General features: G+C 51.5%; 1 protein-coding gene across 4 annotated transcripts in view; it reads left to right on the top strand.

The window, feature by feature from the left end:
* Positions 1–14752, top strand: part of Pde9a (phosphodiesterase 9A) — an 83494-nt gene that overhangs the window by 49180 nt on the left and 19562 nt on the right. For all 4 annotated transcript variants that reach the window (XM_055607123.1, XM_055607122.1, XM_055607121.1 and 1 more), the window contains 4 exons: positions 3992–4046; positions 4663–4733; positions 9455–9539; positions 13467–13545. In XM_055607123.1, the coding sequence (XP_055463098.1) occupies positions 3992–4046; positions 4663–4733; positions 9455–9539; positions 13467–13545 (290 nt within the window). The remainder of the gene's footprint in view (positions 1–3991; positions 4047–4662; positions 4734–9454; positions 9540–13466; positions 13546–14752) is intronic.

Here is a 14752-nt window from a genome sequence, read left to right as displayed (position 1 = left end):
TTCTTCTCTGAGCCATCTCTCCAGGCTTCCCTATGTTTCCATTGTGTTCTGAAGCAGCTTGGAAGTCGCCTCAAATTCAGGTGCTCGTGAGAATGAGCATGGGGAGCCTCTGCCAGCTCACCTTGTGCAACCCAAAGCACAGTGACCCAGGCAGCTATGCCTGCTGGCACACTCGGATTCCCGGTTCCCCTCCCCCACCTCTCCTGCTGCCCTTCCGGTGACCGCTTCCTTTCTGAACTCACTCTTCCTCGACCCCTGTCGGTCATTCATCTGAGATCATCAGATTTCTAATTCTGTCACTTAGAACACTGAATAAACTTCCCTGGTAGGTGCAGGCCTCTCAGAAAGCCAGTCGTTAGAGTCGTGAGCAGCTCAACTGTGGCTCTGTGACTGACACTTCCAGTTGGGTGTCTAAGAGTTACCATGAAAAGTGACTTTTCTTCTTATAGGCCATGGAGCCAGGCGGCCACGGGCTGTCTCCACCCACTCACTTGACAGTGTTGGAGTTCAGGGTCTCGGGGATAGACGGGTGCCTGTCAGCCACCCAGAGAGGCCAGCAGCACAGGGGCAAAGGCAGAAGATAACCTGTATCAACGCCCTTACTGTGTCCTGAGAATTACCCTCCGAGGTCCGTCGTGGGGAGTTTTGATGGGGACTTAAGGAGAGCAGACAGGAGTTCTGAAAGGTCACGGTGATGGTGAGATGGTCCCTGTGGCATAGGGCTGTACAGTGTGTTCAGGGCGTGGAGCTAGGAGGGTAAGCCAGGGAGGCTGCGGCTGGCTGTGGTTTAAGCGAGACATCTGGACCGACACCTGAGTGAGTACACGGGAGGCAGACAGCCGGAAGCTGGGTTGGGGTGACAGAACCTGCACACTCAAGGTGAACTCACGGCGACTGGAAGGTCACACCACACCAGAAGGGTTTCCCATAGGCAGCCGGGCAGCGAAGGCGTAAGAGGTTGATGTGGGCCAGTGGTTCAACCTTCCTAACGCTGCGACCCTTCAATACAGTTCCTCGTGTTGCAGTGACCCCCCCCAACCATAAAAGTATTTCTTTGCTACTTCCTGACTGTAATTTCGCTGCTGATATGAATCGTAATGTAAATATCGGATATTTCCGGTGGTCTTAGGTGACCCCTGTGAAAGGGTCATTCGGACCCCCCCTCAAGGGGATTGTGACCCACGGGTTGAGAACCACTCATCTAAATGGATTCATTTGGCTTTGGTTTTGGTTTCTTTTTATTTTGTACCGTGAATAAACACTAGCAAACATTTTAGAAAGGAAAGGAAAGGAGAGGAAAAGAAAGGGAGAAAAAAAAAGGAAAGGGCTTGGCGTAGTACCTGAAGCCTGAACTCCCAGAACGTGGGAGGCAGAAACATAACAATAACCCAAGTTAGAAGTCTTAGAGGCCAGCCTGGACTATGAGGCAAAATCCTGCCAAAAGAAAGAGAGGACGGGAGCAGAGCCGCCCGAAAGTGGAGTAGACCAGTCTCTGTTCCTGTCGCGTTGAATGTCCTTAGGAGGGAGTATCAGAGCAGCTTGTTGGAGACACACAGAGACGGAGCGTGGGGACCATTGCCCTGGGCTCACATGGTGGACTAAACCATCCGGCACCAACCACAGAACTTTCTTAAGTGACCTAAGTGCCACCGTGTCAGCACGGTGTCCCCATGTGCTGCCTGAAATGGTGCTCTCACCGCTATTTCTAGGGACGTCATCCTGGTGACGATGGACTGGCATCGCAGGCCCGTGCTCCGGGGCACCGGGGCACCCCAGTCTCATCAACGGACTATGACAGGAACTAGGTGCAGGAGGACACACCCAGCACCCCTGCTTAAAGTTCAGGACAGAGGTGGCCTGTGGAGGGAAGGGGGTAATGGAGGCCAGGGAGACATCCGGTGCCAGCAATGTTCTGTTCCTTGGGCTGAGTGTGAGTGGCCAAGACGTGAGAGGGAAAATCACTTTTCTTCCTCTTTATAAAGTTTATAATTTATAAGAGAATCTGTTTTCTACCATGATCATATATATATATATATATCATATATATATATATGATATATATATCATGTATATATGATCATATAAACAGATTCTCTTGGGAAGCAAAAAAAAAAAAAAAAAAAGGAAAATGGAGTCTTAATGAGAAAAAGAGCACTACTGTTGGTTTTCTGGAAGGTTCTCCCCTCCCCGCGCGCAATGTGTTTGAAAAATGGAATCGTTCTATGTTACTGCTTGAAAAAAACCACTTGAAAAGTTTTTTAGATTCATTTCTTTTACGTGTATGAGTGTTTGACTTGAATATATGTCAGTGTGCCTCGTGCATGCCTGGTACCCAGTGAAGTCGGAAGGGACTGGAGTCATAGATGGTTGGCTGTGGGCCTCCGTGTGGATGCTGAAAATCAAACCCGGTCCTCTGCAAGAGCAGCCAATGTTCTTAATCCCTGAGACGCTTTTGCAGCCCTCAAAATACCGCTCTTTTAAACCTAACAACAAATGTTAATGATTCTGTTAATCTTTGTTTTGTTTTGTTTTGTTTTGTTTTGTTTTGTTTTGTTTCTAGAGTCAGGGTCTTGCTATGTAACCCTGTAATACTGGTCATCCTCCTGCCTCCGCCTCCCAGACATGACCATTTTTAAATGACTATTATTTTTTTTTCTCTTCTTTCCATTTTCGATGGGATCTTGTGCAGTTAAAGCTAACCTTGAACTTGTTCTTCTCGCCCACCCAGCCCTCTAACTTCTGCTCTGCCTTCCCACATGCTGGCATTTTAAAGGTGTGCTGAGCTGACAATATTATCAGGAGCAGAGTGCGAGTCTACAATACAGATTCATCATATTTGATGTGTAACAAATCCTGAGGTCCACAGATGGTTCAGGGGTTAAAACCACTTGCCAAACAAATCCCGGTGACCTGAGTTTGGTCCCCCAGATCCACGTGGTAGAAGGAGAGACCTGAGTCCTGAAAGTTGTCCTCTGAGCCCCATACTTGGGCCCTAACACGCGTGTGCCGCCTCCGCCACCGCACACAGCCAAGCTGTGCTGATTCTCGTTGTATTAAATGTGTATCTTTTGTGTGTGCTCAGGACCATTTACGAGAAAACAGGCACTGGATAGAAACATAGGGCCATCCCTTAGCTTCTGAGTTCCATTGCCAGACTAAATTATTGTAGTGTGTGTGTGTGTGTGTGTGTGTGTGTGTGTGTGTGTGTGTGTGTGTATACATACATACATACATGCATACATACATACATACATACGGCTGTGCTGGTTTAGTTTGCTGTGTTTTGGTTCCCGGAGAGAGTTAAGCATCGGGCCAGCGTACAAGAGTCTATGAATTCCTTTATAGGGTCTCTGAGTTTGGGGCCATGAATGAATGGTTAGCTGGGATAAGAGGGTCTCTCCCATTTCTCAAGGGCACAGACAGAATCACTTCAAAGGATATTGTCTCGGCCACCTGCACCTTCCCCCCTCACAGCATTGGGCTGGTCAGGAAATAGGAAAGAGGCAAGTTCTGATCAGCCTGGGACCTGAACCTTGTAAAACCAACCACCCAGCCCAGTTTTACAGGGCAGGCCAGAAGAGGCCAGGCCTGCCCCACCCAGCCTGCTTCCTCTCGGCAGGCCCATCTTGAGAACACCGAGTTCTCCCTCCGCTGGTGCGTTGACCCCACTGTGTCGTAGTAATTGTCCCCATAAAATGAGCACTGAGAGAAAGCTACCCATATTTAGAGCCCCCGGGCCTGCCTGCTTTATTTAGCTCTGGCAGTGCCTGGAGAGCATCAGCCCCGGGCCACTGACAGGGGACTAGTAAGAGCAGGCAGCAGAGAAGAAGAGGAACCTGTACCCGGGGAGGCCCTGCTCCCCGTGACTGACAGGTCATCCTTCTCGGGGACACCTGCAGCCCACACAGGGCTAGCACCCTCAGCGACCTGCCTGTCTCCACACCCGTCCTGCCTGCCCGCACTGCATCGGTCTCTCTCCTTTGGTTTGTAGAAAGAGAAGAACTCGTCCAGGGTGTGCTGGCCCAGGTGGCAGAGCAGTTCTCCAGGTACCGTATCCTCTGTGTATACATGTTCCAGACTTGTAGAAGCTGGCCCTAGCCACAGTCAGCCCTCTGTAACTTCTGGAGCTAGCCTAGGCTGGGCACATCCTAGCAGACTTTCACCTTATCCCCAGAACCGTGTCCAGTGTCTGCTTGTAGACTATGAGTTCTCCGGGAGGGTGACAAAGCTTGTCCCCCTCCATACTTCCAAGACTTGGAGCTGCATGCAAAACACCCTTTGACCAATGAGTGTTTCCCACCGCGATGCTGTGTGGGTGGAGGGCTTCCCTTTCATTCACAACACCCTGCTAATCCTGTGTCAGTATTGTCAGTTTCTCAAAGTGATTTCTGTATGGCGTCTTATAGTCACTTTGAACCGAGTGATTTAACTACCCAGGACCATGGCACTACCCCATAGCTGGGGAAGGCGGAGTGAGGTATGGGTCAACCGAGCTTAAATTCTACACAGAGAGCCCGGGACAGAGCACTAAAGAGACCAGACATTACGCATTCCTTGAAAGCGCCTCCTGCTGTCCTGGTCCCTCTCCCTGTCGACCTCACCCATAAACGTTTGCTGGTCCGGGTCACGGTTTTATCTCTTCTCCCCACTTTTGCTCCCCAGGGCGTTTAAGATCAACGAGCTGAAGGCAGAAGTCGCAAATCACCTGGCCGTGCTGGAGAAGCGGGTGGAATGTGAGTGGAACCGTTTTTCTTCCTGCTTATGCAGAATTAGCTGCTTAGATCAGTGAGCAGGTTAGTGCGGTCGCAAATGCTACCTTTCTCTGGGCGCCGCTTGGACACTGACGGAGGCCAGGCAAGCACAGGTCTGAGCACACGTTCCTATTTTAAAGCGAAGCTTGGTGCGAAGCTTTGTCCGTGCACAGAACACAAAGTAAAAAGCCGAACGGCCTGTGGTCCAGCAGAACCCCCGCCTGGGCCCTACCTCTTGTGCCTCTCTCCATGGTAGGGGGCGGCGGGGGGGGGGGGGGCTTTCTCGTCACACAGCTGTGCAGCTTGCTTCTGCAGAGTTTGGAATGTGTGATGTAGATGGCATCTTGATCTCAGTTTCTGACTGCTGCTGAAGGAAGGGAGAAACTCCGCTCATGAGCAGGACAAAGCTGAGTCCACTTTCCAAAAAGCCAGATTCGGGGAGGGAAATGGCTTCAGGTCACCTCATCTGTAGCAAAGGGATCGATGAAAGGATCGAAGCCCCGTTCCACAGGCCTGCCAGACCCCACGTTCCACCCCCAGCTCCACGGACAGGCTGTCTGTCACTGTCAGGCTCAGCCCGGCGACACATGGGCAGCTAATTTATTAACTTGGGCTGAGTAAACAAAATTCAAACAGGAAGTCATTAAGAGACATGGATCCCCGAAGAATACGTGGCTGTTCTGTTCGTAAGATTGAGTGGATGTCATTTTTCCCCCTTGTACTCTTGCTTTTTAATTACTTCTCATTTTTCAAGAAAAACATTTCTCTCCTACAAAACCCAGCTTACCAGAATACGAGGAAATGTGTTCCCGTCGTCTCAAAGTGCGTTGGCTTTTCCGAAGTCAACTGGTGTTTGAGTCCTCAACACTACCTTGTCTTCCCTGGGGATGATGAGGGGACAAAGCTAGCGACCACCCCAGTTCTTTCAGCGAGTGAGACAAGAAAGACCCGTGTCTGGAGTCCCTGGAGCTGCTTCTTACCATGGGTTTGAAAAATGGACCCTGGTTGCTCTGAACAGGAGAGAGTTTTGTTTTGTTGTTTTCTCCTAAAGGGTGTGATGCACCATAACCCCCACCGCCATCTTGTGACCGATAGACTCCTCCCTGTCACCCCTCTGCAGTCTCTCTCATCGGATCCCACTGCCAGTGATCATTGGATCTCACTGACCTCACTGCCAGTGCTGCCTCTGGCGCCAGATTCAAAACCTGCGTGGAGCAAGCTGGGCCAAAGCCTGACAGCGGGAGAGCCAGAGTAAGAGAGTGTAGTCACGTGACGCGCTGGGTCACAGCCGTGCCCTCTCCACAGTGCTGGCCACTGAAAGCTGGCCCCTCCGGATCGGAGGGAGAGTCAGTTCTAGCCTCCCTCTGGTAGTTGGTGGTTAGCAGCCATCCTTCGCACTCCCTGGCTGGGACTGCTGCATGGCTGCAGCCTGCCTCTGTCCTCGAGTGGTTCTCTCCTTGTGGCTGCCATGTCTCAGTGAACCCCATCTGTTGCTTGTAAAGACGCTGCCATTTGAATCAAGGACGGTCCCAGCTCTGCGCGTGACATCTGCCGAGGATCTTTTGTCTAAATGGAGCGGCATCCACAGGATCCAAGGGTGGGAACACAGCTCAGCCCACCTCCGTGAGCATTCGTCATTCCCATCTTTGTCACGGGCGACCAGCTCAGTCTCCTGTCAAGCTGTGTGGAGTATCGGACTCTCTCAATGTGGAAAGGGCTTTAGCCACAAACTCCATGGGTGGAGTTTGCTGCCGGGGCACCATCCCCATCAACAGAGACATAAAGCCACAGTCACCATTTGTCTTGTGACTGCCACACACAGCAGACATCGCCTCATCCTCCAGTCCTCGAGGACATCATCTTCTGGTACCTCTTCCGTCCCAGGTCCCCGACTGTGGGTCTCACTTCCTGGCATCCACGTGTCCTCTTGTACCTCTAGGAGTGGCTTTGTATACAAACACACACTCTCCGCCATTGAAAAACCCAGCTGGCTCTGGACCCCTTCATTCCTGGCTCTCCTAGCTGACCACTTCCTAGTCGCCAGAGTCCCTTCCTTTAGCCTTGATGTGGCCAGGAATGTCACCCTGATCCCCAGGGACCTTCAGAGAGGAACCCAGAGGTTCTGTGCCTCATTCTGAAGGGACCGTCAGGTGCACGGGAGGGGAATGGTGGAAGGTATGGCACAGCAAGGCCTCCCTCCTGAACAGGATGCAGATGGTCCTGGCTCTGCCACCAGGAACACAGTGTGAGTCCCTGCTCCATATAGACACAGGACCATGCACAAACACACACGTACAGACATGGGCAGACACCCTTGTGGGCATGCATGCGTGTACAGCTCCATCTTGTCGTTAACTGTTACCTGTGTCTCACGGTAAGGGATAGCCATCTAGTCGGGCCATCTGTGAACCCCCACACCACACTGACCTTGTCGTGAGTGGCATTTCCTGCTTGCTCTTTGACCTCGAAGCAAGTACACGTTTCCCTTCTATGCCTTTCAGCGCTTTTCTCCCTTTCTGTGTAAATGTTTAGCTTTTAAGGAATCTGGGATTACTGGCGGGTCAAAGGTGATTTCATAAACCCGGAACAGCCTGGCCCTTGCCTCCTGCCCTGCCTGAAGCTATTCACTTCCTTCCTGGTGTGTTGCGGTGGGGGCACAGGGCAGCCCTGCTCCATCCACCCTTTGTACCGTGCCCTGGACCGGAACCAAGACCTAAACAAACACCAGTGTGGGCCACAGCCAAAGCTGACACCTGGGGGCAGAGGTGGACTCGGAGTATGCAAATAATCCAGAATTTCCATACTGAATTGAACCAAATCAGCCTTTCTGTGTCACTCAGGAAGTGTGCCCAAGGCAAGCCTTGGGAGCAGTCCCAGGAGAAAGCACTGAAAAGCAGCAATCTATTCCTTGTCTTTGAATGGGAACCCTTAACTTTGCAGCCAGGAGAGAGCATGCTCCCCAGCTCCTGTAAGTTCTTAATATGGAAGGAGGTGAAAACTACCTCAGCTACTGCTGAGGCCCTTCTCCACGGAGCCAACATCTCCCTTAGGAAGTCACCCTTAAATCTTTCCACTGGAGGCAGCAAGGTAAGGAAGCTGAGGTTGGGGCTGGAGAGATGGCTCGGTGATTAAGAATACTGGCTGCAATGCCAGAGAGCCTCGGTTCGATTTCCAGGACCCACCCACACAGTAGCTCACAACTATCTGTACCTCTAGTTCTAGGGGCATCCAGCACCCTTTTCTGGCCTCCTCTGGCACTGCCCTTAGGTGGCACGTATACATTTATGTAGGAAAGACATGCACACACACATTTTTTAAAAATCTCTTCTGGAGTCTGCATGCACTTCCCAAGGTTTCAAAGAAAGATGGCCCTGCAGGTTTATCTGTGAAGGCCTCTCCGTGTGGAGCGCCTGGCCCATTGCAGAGAGAATGGGCTTCCTTCTGCAGGAGGTAAGGATGGGAAGTCTGCGATGGGCGGCCTTCCATGAGGTGCAGAACAGCAGGGGTGGCAGGCCACGCCTATAATTCCAGCTGCTTACAAACCAAGACAGGAAGATTGCACGTTAGAGCCGGTCTGTGTTACCCAGGACAGCTCTGACTCCACCACACGCGGCAAGCGGAACTATGGCGCCCCTCTCCTTGGATCTGTTTACGTCCCGCAACCTTCTGCCTTTCATGCATCAACTGATGGGGCTGAAACTCGCTGTGGGTTGTCGGTTTATCACAAAGAGGGACGCCTTTAACCTGCAAAGCGCAACCAGGAGGTCTAAACAAGGCTGCAGCGGCCGTGGCCACATTGAACTCATCGCTAGGGAACCCGGGGGTGCCTGAGTGGTGTCCTCAGAAGAATGTTCCATGGACTCCAACTTCTTTGGGTGTAACTGATACAAGAAAGCATTAAGAACCGCACTCAAAAGGAGGGGTGACCGAGTGGTGAACAAACAGACCTAGCCTCTGTGTACCCCACAGCTGCTACCTTGACTTGTCCCCAGCCACCGATGCCTGAGAGCCTCATTTTGGTCTGCACAGCCTCCTTCCTGTCCTGTGTGGGAGGGGCAGAAGTTTCTCTGACCCAGAAGCAAGTCTCCAGGACCAGAGCTGATTGTGTCCCTTGGGAACCCTATCCCAACATGGCCGATACCTTGGGAAATTCTGGAAAACCCAGAAGACAGCTGAGTCACACCAGGATGTCTTCACACATGCACCCAAGCTTCAGCTTCTCATCGTGGATGGGAACCTGCCAAGTCCCTGAATGGCTGTGTTTTTAGTAGTTACTTGGAGCCGAGCTCAGTGAGAAAGGGAACAGGCTGACACATGGGTAGTGTCCTTTGGCAGAAAACTGAGGTGTGGTCATAAAGTAACAGACATAATTTCTTTTCTTCCTCAAGAACCCACATGTCCAGCCTCATGTCCAGGCATTCCCAGCATTTTCCGAGGGAGCATCTTGGCCACTGGCTTGTGGGCGCACTGTCCAGTTAGCTGGGGCCCCAGGGGTGTGATTGAGTCTGACCCTGCCCTTCCTTGACTTGGCTTGTTTATTTCTTGGCTGGTGGGGAGGCAAGGTAACCCCCAAGTATCAGTAGCATGGGAAGGTATGGAAGCCTCTGCCACGACCCAGCAACCTTCTGGGATCCCCAGTTTCCAGCCTGCCTAGATCCCTGCGATTCCTTCTGGTGACCCCATCCGTGTCTCTTTGTCACCAGTGGAAGGACTTAAAGTGGTGGAGATCGAAAAATGCAAGAGTGACATTAAGAAGATGCGGGAGGAGCTGGCAGCTAGAAACAGCAGGTAAGCCTGTGTCCGGAGCCTGCAGCAGCCGGGCCTGGAGAGGGTTCTGTGTGGAAACCATGGGATGGGAAAGAAAGAAGAAAAGCTAATGTGACCTGGTCTGGTTTCATCGTGGGTGGCACGAGCTAGAGGGGCCCTGTTGTGTCAGAGATCAGCTACTCGGTCCCGTTTTCTAAAAGATTTAAGTTCATTTCATGTCTATGGCTGTTTGCCTGGAGGCATGTCTGTGCACCGCCTGCGTGTCTAGTGGCCATGGTGGCCAAAAGACAGGTGTCAGTTCCTCTGGAACTAGGGTTACAGGCAGTTGTGAGCTGCCTGTGTGGGTGCTGGGGACTAGAACCCCTGTCCTCTGCAAGAGCAGTAAGTGCTCATAACTGCTTGAGTCATCTTTCCAGACCCCTACATTTTCTTATAAAGGGGTTTTGTGGCTGGAAAATGTCCACACATGAGAGGGAAATAATGCTCCTCCAGAGGCCTGTGTTACAGAAAATTCCACACTTGGAGGAAGTTGATGTCTGTTTTGTTGCTATTTTGTAGGGGGGTTTTTTGGAGGGGGTTAGTTGGTGTTCTTGTTTGTTTGTTTGTTTGTTTGTTTGTTTGTTTGTTTCACTCTGGCTGTCCTGGAACTCACTAGGTAGACCAGGCTGGTCTCAAACTAACAGAGATCAACCTGCCTCTGTCTCCCAAGTGCTGCGATTAAAGATGTACACCACCACACCCAACTGATAGCTGTTTTGAAAGTTAACAGTAAGGAGGCAAAGAGTAAGGAGGTTTAGAGTGAACAAGCGCCCAGTTTTCATCCTCATCCCTTCTAGGTCCCAAGGATATCCCCCTCTGTCACAGGAGCGCAGTGAATACTCCCATTATCACGGGCTTAGATCACACAGCTCTTCATGGGTAATGTCCTCAGGCCAGTGACCAATAATCCAAGCCAGACATGCCTCTTGGGTGGTTGGTCAGCAAGAACAGCCACTAAAGCCAGAGTCCACAGGTGTAGGACAACATCCTGGCTCAGGACCAGCCCCGAACAAATCACCTCAGCCGTCTGAGGACCCCAACCTCAAGCATCCCCTTAGTGCAACAAAGCCAGGCTGCCTGCTGAGAGTGGGACGTGGCTCTTGCCTGCAGGTAGGGAGTGGTCCCCATGGAGTCCCACCATGATAGCTAGGATAGTTGTCTTAGGGAGGACACAGCACAGGGAAGACAGGTGACTCATGGAGTCCTATGGGACCATGTCACATTCAGTGTCTTACAGTATGGCCAGCTGCTGTAGAGTTAAGGGGCTCTTGGTCCATTCTATTTGGGTGGCGGCAGGGCAAAGCATTTTGTAGCCATAGGAAACTGGGTAAACAGTTCATTCCCATTGTCCCTGTGAAAGCAGCTCTTCGGGGATCAAGAGAGTCCCTTATGAGTGGCCTCTAAGAACCCAGGGTCACATGGGGGCAGACACTCAGCTGAGGCCGGGACCCAGCACATCAGCCTCTGCCCCAAGGCCTCACTCAGCCTGTTAACATCCTGGGAGGCGTGGTTTGCAGGACCAGGTATGAGCAAGTGGCCTCAGTGCCAGTCGCCATCAGCAGCGCTGGCAGTCTGCCTGTAGTGGGGTTTTGGCTTGTCTCGGTGATGAATATGACCCTGTACCCCACAGGTACAGTTTAGAGCTCACAGAGACACAAACCAGAGCCCTCCAGGGCCCCAGCAGGCTTGCAGAGGTGGCATTCCCTGTAGACGGTGCTGGGGGCATCCCTTGCAAAGGAGAGACGGGTGGGCCGGTGGGATGCTACGGAGCAGGTGAGGCAGAACCTAGCCCTACACTTAGAGTAGCTCGTGATCCCGAAGAACAGACTGACCTTTGCCCACTTGTAAACACACCTCAGCAGGGGTCTAAATTCATCAGCACCCACCTGGGGACAGCAGAGGGAACACACACAGCCTGCCAGCACTCTGGGCAGGCTGACTTCTTAGACTCACTCAGGTCCCTCTGTTTTCCTGAAAGAAATGAATTCCAGTGGCCAGGTCACATTCAGAGCAGAAATGAGTTCTAAGGGGACTATGTCTGCTGTGGTTCCCAATACCACTCAAGGAGGGAACAGGCAGGAAACAAGGCCAGAGGAGGGTAATGCAGAAACACAGAGTGGTGACTGAGGGCTGGCGTCTGTATTCTCTGCCTTTGTCCCAGACTAATGGCCTTGGCCGTGAACTGAGCCCCAGGGGAGGGAGGATGGGAAGCCCAGGAAATGAGGCAAAAATAAGCTCCAAACGAAACAAAAAGAAGAGGCGATATGCCAGCTGCTCTGCCTGCCGGAGGATGCTGGTTCCTGTGGCAACGGGGCCCAGGGCGGGAAGTGGTTGGCCGAGGCAGGGTCAGCAGGCACCCAGCATCTCTGTCTGCGCCCAAGGCCTTGGTTACCAGGAATGATCTGGATTCTAGCAGTCAGCATCGCGCCCGGTGAGGACTTCCATATGCCATATTCCTATCTGTATTCCCTGAGCGGAACGCATTCTCGAATGTGGGTACGAACCAGGCTGAAGGAGAAAGGAAGCAGTGCTACTGTGGACCCTATACAGCCAAGAGCATGGCTGACCTGAAATGAGAGGGGGTGGGCTTGTGGGACGGCAGGGATTGGGGGTTAAACTGGCTTCACTGGGACATTTGACTGGTTCTTTTCTGTCATGAGTTTGCTAAATCTGTGTTAGAATCCTCTTGATGCAGCCACTGTCCCAACAACCTGGTAGTTTTTGCAAGCGTGCAGTTGGGAAAAAGGCAACCAGAGGCTGTGTTTCAGAAAGAAAAGGTTTATGATTCTGGACTTGGAATCAAAACACAGGCTCACAGGAGACTCCAGACAACCCAGAGAGAGACAAGGGGGTCACTGGTAGTGACAACAGCCTTCGATTTAAATCCATCACAGAGGCCTCCCCCCAGACATTTCCTGGGTATATTCAACTAGTTTTGAAGAAAAAAAAAAAAAAAAAAAAAACTTAAAAGTACCATTTTGTGATCTTTTTCACTTGTGACATCTATGTAAAATAAGTAGATTAAATTGTGACCATGCAGGTTGTAGATTTTCCCACAAGCCCACCCTTTTTCTTAACCCAACAGGAAATATGGTTGGAAAGCTCTGTCGTCTAGCCATGTGTGTGGGCTGTGCCTAGAACCTTCTAAAAGGATACCCCAAGCTGTTCTCGGGGTGGCTTGCCAGGGTGTGGGGCTTAGGGAGAAAATGGATAAATGAGGACTTCAGGGTTTCCTTTTGGTTTTCCTCCTGCATTTGTTGTTTTTTTGTTCATCCTGAGTCAGGATCTCCATCTATAGCCCAGGGCCTGCCTAGCCCATAGAGCGAGTTCCAGGACAGCCAAGGCTACACAGAGAAACCCTGTCTCAAGTAAAACAAAACAAAATGAATGTTTTACTGTGTGTGGGATGTGGCTCAGTTGGTAGAATGCACTGGGTGGTAAAGCACCTCTATTATCCTATCACACAGGAGGATCAGAAGTTCAAGGTCATCTTTGGTTACGTAACAAGTTTGAGGCCAGCCTGGGCTATATGAGATCCTGTCTCAGGGAGGGGGGGAAAAAGGAAAAAGAAAGAAAGCAAAAAGAGTGTTTTACTTGGTGCCATTTTAAAAGATTTTGTAGACACTAAAGTAAACTCCAGCTACAGCAGCAGCAGGCTTCCTGGGTGTTTCCTGTTCACAGGCTGAGAGCCAAGCATCTCACAGCCACCATGACCGAGACTCCTATGACAAATCCAGTGGGTTGGGTCTGTGTGTTCCAGGGCTGGGGCTACAGTTTGGGGGGGCTGCGGCTGTGGGGTCCTGGGGCTGGGGTTGTGTGTTCTGTTTTGCTCTGATGCCCTGAACAGCACCCAGGGCGCCTCCAAGCCGGAGCACATTGCTGTAACTAAATTCTCCTTCTGCCCTCTAGGACCAACTGTCCCTGTAAGTACAGTTTCTTGGATAACAAGAAGTTGACACCTCGACGTGATGTCCCCACTTACCCCAAGGTGAGGTGGACTTCTGGCCCAGGGACAATTCTAGCTCCGTGTCTTCCCTTCCCCCCAGCACCAAGATACGGAGACCCATGTCTGGCCCCCAACTCTGCCCAGTGATAATGGCCCAGGCTCAGGTCAAGGAAGGGTGGGAGGTTGTCAGGCAGGATATTTTTCTCTTGGACATTTGTTTAGAGAAGCAATTCCAGAGTGGGAGAGGTAATAGCCTTTCTGGCGCCCTCCCTGGCCCACAGTGACAGTGAAAGACATCTGCATTCCACTAAGGAACGTTAACAAGGCTCTTAAAAGTCTGCAGCCCTGGCTCCCCCCATCCCTGAACAGTGTTTCTATGAAAAGCCTTGCACAAAAGCTTTTCTCCGTTTTGAAAGCAGCCAAGTCTTTACTCAAGTAGCTGTGACCTAGAGTTAAGTTGTTTTAGAGGCCTACGTCACCTCCTCGGTGGTGACCCCTGCTTAAACCCTGGCTCGCACTGTTACTCTGAGGTTAGGCCAGCCACCCACAGGTCTTTCTGGAAGCCCCCATAGGTCCTTGGTGCCCTCCAGTCGGTGTTTTGCTCCATATGGGTCCAAGCCACAGACTGGGTCATCACCCAGGAGAGCACTACCTTCCCACAAGAGAAAATATGACCCTCATCTTCTGCAGTCCTGTCCGGAGGTTACACAACCCAGACCTGGAGCAAACTGAGCTGGCTCCCACACCAGTCCTTTCTTAAGAAAATGAACAAGGCTAGCCCAAATGGCAGCCCTGCTGCTGCCTTGTGTCTAGACTATCAGCCTTGATTATGACAGTTCACCCCCTAAACCTTAGTGCTCAGTCGGGCTGACCCTGGGCCAAGGACTCCATCAGCCAGCGTGTGGCTTCTCCCATCAGCCAGTGTATGGTGAAGCTCACGGATGATTCCAGGGAGTGGTTCCCCGCAAGACAAACCTAGCAGAGCTTCTTGGCAGGGGTTTGAATATATATACCCAGTGGCTTGTTGTCCCTTTTCTATACTTTATATTGCTTTTACTGTTGAGATCTGATTGATGGCTAGACAGCTTCTCTTCTCAGAATCTGAGCACAGCGAGTTTTGGCAAACGTAGTCATGAAGTTAGCATCATGATAAGCATAGGGAATATTTCTATCACTCGAATGTCCCCAAGAAGCCCCTCGTGCCCTAGCCCAGGCCACTACAGATGGGAGTCCATTGGCAGTGTCCGAG

This window comes from Psammomys obesus, unplaced genomic scaffold, assembly GCF_907164565.1.
Source record: "Psammomys obesus unplaced genomic scaffold, mPsaObe1.curated_primary_1811, whole genome shotgun sequence".
Taxonomy (NCBI): Eukaryota; Metazoa; Chordata; class Mammalia; order Rodentia; family Muridae; genus Psammomys; species Psammomys obesus.
This window is presented reverse-complemented; position numbering and strand designations above follow the sequence as displayed.